Source organism: Antrostomus carolinensis, unplaced genomic scaffold, assembly GCF_000700745.2.
Source record: "Antrostomus carolinensis isolate BGI_N321 unplaced genomic scaffold, ASM70074v2 scaffold36176, whole genome shotgun sequence".
NCBI lineage: Eukaryota > Metazoa > Chordata > Aves > Caprimulgiformes > Caprimulgidae > Antrostomus > Antrostomus carolinensis.
This window is the reverse complement of record NW_010324620.1, coordinates 29541-33699: the sequence shown is the minus strand read 5'-3', so window position 1 is coordinate 33699 and position 4159 is coordinate 29541. Positions and strand designations below refer to the sequence as shown.

General features: G+C 47.1%; 1 protein-coding gene across 1 annotated transcript in view; it reads right to left on the bottom strand.

Annotated features, from left to right (window-relative positions):
• Positions 1 to 1116: 1116 nt before the first annotated feature.
• ACSS1 (acyl-CoA synthetase short chain family member 1) overlaps positions 1117 to 4159 on the bottom strand; it is a gene marked incomplete at its 5' end in the record, with an annotated part of 29566 nt that continues 26523 nt past the window's right edge. Inside the window, 3 exons of the mRNA XM_010170994.2 lie at positions 1117 to 1446; positions 3277 to 3395; positions 3967 to 4030. Of these exons, the coding sequence (XP_010169296.2) occupies positions 1276 to 1446; positions 3277 to 3395; positions 3967 to 4030 (354 nt within the window). The remainder of the gene's footprint in view (positions 1447 to 3276; positions 3396 to 3966; positions 4031 to 4159) is intronic.

Genomic DNA, 4159 nt, shown 5'->3' with positions numbered 1-4159 from the left:
AAGAGGCACTTCCTTCTTCTTTGTGGATTGTGCAATTTGCACCTGGCACTTAACTCTTTGGAAGATCAGCAGGGCAGTGTGCAGAAGGGGCAGATATGGTAGGGCTCAACTTGAAACAATAAGCATTAAGTCATAATGTCTGACAGGAGAACAAACCTAGCTCCAAGCTGGGTGCCTGTCTTTGTTGGAGCAAACAAGATTACAGGCCCTGGTCAGAAATCACAGAGCCCGGCAAGTCACAATGAAGCCTCTAGCACATCTCACTCAGCTTCAAACCTCTCTTGAGCACTTCGGGATTTTGTTTTCCAGTGCTTCTTGGACAGACAGCAAGCAAACATTGTCACTTTTCATAGCGACTTCAAGAAACAAAGGCACCTACACAAATCACCAACTGGCAACAAAGATCTACCAGTTGTAGACCACCACGTCTAATATGCAGAAGCGAACCACAATGGACAACACTGATCCAGTTATCACCGATGAGGAAGAGGACAGTTACTTTAAAAGCCCAGTTGGTCATCTCAGTTTCTCAAAGCAGAACAAAAACACGTGGGACCAAACTCTTCCTATGCAACTGGCAGTGCATTGAGGACATGAACAAAGTTCAGCAGTAGGCTTTGTGACTCAGTTCTTCAGCTGGAAGTGCTAGTGCTGGGTTACCTAGGTGGGACATGAAGGGACACAGGCTCATCATCTCTGGCAAGTCCCAGGACAAAACCTTATGAGGAAAGCTGAAGGAGGTATTGGTAAACACAAGAATTACCAGATTAGCCATGTCCTTCTTATTTCTCTAATGACATATATGAAACATCTACTAGAAATGCTGAAAAGGCAACCACAGTTGCAGGGAAATACAGCTGCTTGAACTCAGATATCCAAGTTGAAGGAAAAATTGAAGTGTATTCCGGGGCTTCTTTTAAAACAGCAGAAGTCTTGTATAAAAATATTTCCCTGTACAGTAACATTAAAATGAGAAACATTAACGTCTGCATCTTGCTTCAGCTAGTATTAAATTTCATCATAGCTAATGGAAACCATCGATGGCTGCTCTACAACAGCCCTACAGGCAATGAAAGGGAGCTCACTGACTGTGCAAATCTGCAGATTGCTCCTAGCTCTGTGCATCTCAAAATACATTGTGGAGTGGAAAATCTTGTTCCCCTAGAAGGGAACAGAGTTTTTTTTTTAAAAAAAAATCAAGAGAGAACTATGTCGTTTGCCTGGTTATTTGAGACCTTCCACATTTCCAGAGGAGAGAGATTCCAGAGCTGTCTGTTATGAGGAACTCCTCTCCTTGTATTTCTGGTAAGCATCCAATATCTCCTTGACAACACTTGGATCATCAAGTGTGGTGACATCTCCCATGTTTGATTGTTCAGTGACTACTTTCCTCAGCAGCCTTCTCATGATCTTCCCTGATCGGGTTTTAGGAAGACGTTTCACCACCTGCAGAGAAGGGAAAGACACACCAATGTTAGGACCTGGGTCCTGCTGGAAACTGCAAGGAAATTTGGCTGAACTGTCCTAGGCCTGGCACACTATCTCATGGCCACAGCTCCTTTGAGGCTCCTGGGAAATACTAAACCATTGAGCACTCTAGTTTATGTCCAAGGAAAGGAGTGTCACTAGCATAAATTCTTTGTGCTATAAATTTTATTCTTCTTTAAGTGGACTTTGCTCCCCTTTTACTCATCACTGTGTATCTCCAGGCCAGGTGCTGTGGGAGACACAGCTCTTAGGAGAATCAGGTCCTGAATAAGCTGTTAACTATTGAACTAGAAAGCTAGTTACACTTGAAATCTCAGGCACTCATGATGACACAGATCTCTGCACATTACCAGAACAAACAGACATTCTCCTTTACAGGGCAGGAATATAAAGCACGCAATACTGCACGCCAGCTACAGCATCTCCTACTCAAGGGATAACTCGTGTCTGCTCATGTTTCTCTCTGCCTGATCATATCTGTCAGCCTACATGCCTTCCTTCACGAGCAGAAGAATGTTAAATGTCTTGGCTACGCTTTCTGCAAAAGACTTAGCAGCAAATTCAAAGGCTTTAGCATAAACTTGAGCCTGGTAAAGCATTCTCAGGCACTGAATAGGGACGCTAGCTAGCAGCTCTCACATTTTGGTCCATGATCAGGCCAGTAGGCTACAAAACTCCAAAGCATTAACTAACATGCAAGGAAAGAGTTGTAGGACTTCTCTGCAGGACCACCCCCAAAGACAGGGAAACAGAGGTGTGTCCTTGCAAACCTGCAAGTTCTGGAAGCGCTCCAGCTCCCTGAGGATGTCTTGGGACTGTTCCAAGTTGAATGAGCCACCCTTGCCTGCTCCTGTTGTGTTCTGTAACCTGTGTCTTGGTGTCCACCTTCCAGGCATGTGGCTAAAGCAGAGCCCCTTAAAAAAGTGGTCTGGTTACTGCCTCCAAGCAGCGAGTGGAATGGATGCAGGCAGTCCTTGGTGGGGTGGGGAGGGGGAGGCAGCAAAGGGGCAGCTTTGGGCATTCTCCCCAAACACACAACGTGAACTGCTGAAAGGTAAGGAAGCTTGAAATAGAGCCTGGAGCTCCTCAGTCCTCCCAGGGTCAGGCTGAACAGCCGCCAGAGCTGTGCAATACAAACAGCCAGTGGAGCTCGGCTTGATGCTAATTATCAATGCAAAATAGCTGGGCAGTGGAAAGTGTCACTCTGCCTCTCAGTGACACTAAAGGTTGTGGCGTTTCTCTATGGTTTGGTGGGGTTTTATCTGATCCACTGCACAGGGCCACAGAGAGCAGCGCTACATTGCTTCAGCAAGGGGTTAGCTGAGGGCAGGAGCTGTATGGAGCAGTAATGCTGCTGCATGATGAACAGGGACATCAAGCGTATCTTGAGGCACAGGGTGGGCCTGGGGTTCCCCTCTGCCAAGCATGGTGCTCTCAACACTCCCTGTGCATCCCATTTAAAGCATCTGGGCCAAATGGTGCAGCCTCAGGGTAGCTCTAAAACATGCTCTGTAAGAGCCCCACCCAGAAGCTGCTCTGAAGGCTAGAGCTGCTGTAATATCCCAGCCACCCTCTGGGTCACTGCTGATCTTCAGGCATGGAGAAGGAGCACATGCAGACCACTGCACTTGCCCTCCCCTATGTAGGGATCCCTCCAACTATTTCTGTTTTCCTGCTGCTTCGTCCTGCCAGAGAGGCCACAACAGCAGCACTGCCGGCAGGAAGGGGAGGCTTCCTCAACGTGGCCCTTCCTCGTCCTGTTTTTACCAGTTACAGTCGCCCACTTACCAGAATGTGGTCAGGCACAGCATATTTTGCTATCTTGGAAGCCACTATGGTTTTGAGCTCTTCTTTGACACGGTCTACATGAGCTGTCTGCTCCTTCAGCACTATGAAAGCAAAGGCACCTGGAAGACAAATGAGCAGAAGCCACATACCTCATATTAGATCCTGGTTGGCAAGACCAGGAATGCTCATTTGAATGCCAAGACAGGTTTCAAATCATTCCTGTGCATAATCTAGGGACTGCCAAGAAAACCATAAATCCTGTTCACAAAAGGGAGTGAGATTCCAGCCCTTAAATGATGGCCCAGCCTTTCTTGGCATCTATGGACCAGACTGATCTCAGTAACAATGACAACATAAATTACCAAAGTGTCACTGGGATCAAAAGCTGGCCAGCGCAGATCAGCTATTCCCATTCTGTTCAGAGGACATCTCTGAGCACAGTTCTTTTGAAGGAAGCTCTACCACATATGTAAACACTATATGCAAAAGCAGCTTAGGGAGTAATACCTGCACCCAGCTTAAGAACACACAGTTATTTTCATGGTTGTCTTTGCCTCTTGGGGCTGCAACGCCAGTCAGCCTAAGAATAACTGCCCTTCCATTTCCCGGGCACCTCCTAACACGCAGCCCAGGCTGGAAATTAAGGAAAGCGTACATAGATGTCATGTCAGGACGCTGCTCTTCACATACCTTCTCCTTTGATCTTGTGTGGATACCCAATCACAGCCGTCTCAGGGACCTCAGGATGATCGGCCTTCACAAAAAGTGAAACAAAAATACACAGAGCGTAACAACCGCTTCAAGCCCTGCAGAGTTTGTGCCAGTGGCTCTAGGAACAAAACGCCTTGCCATATCTCACCCTCCCCTTGGCAGATCCTGCTGA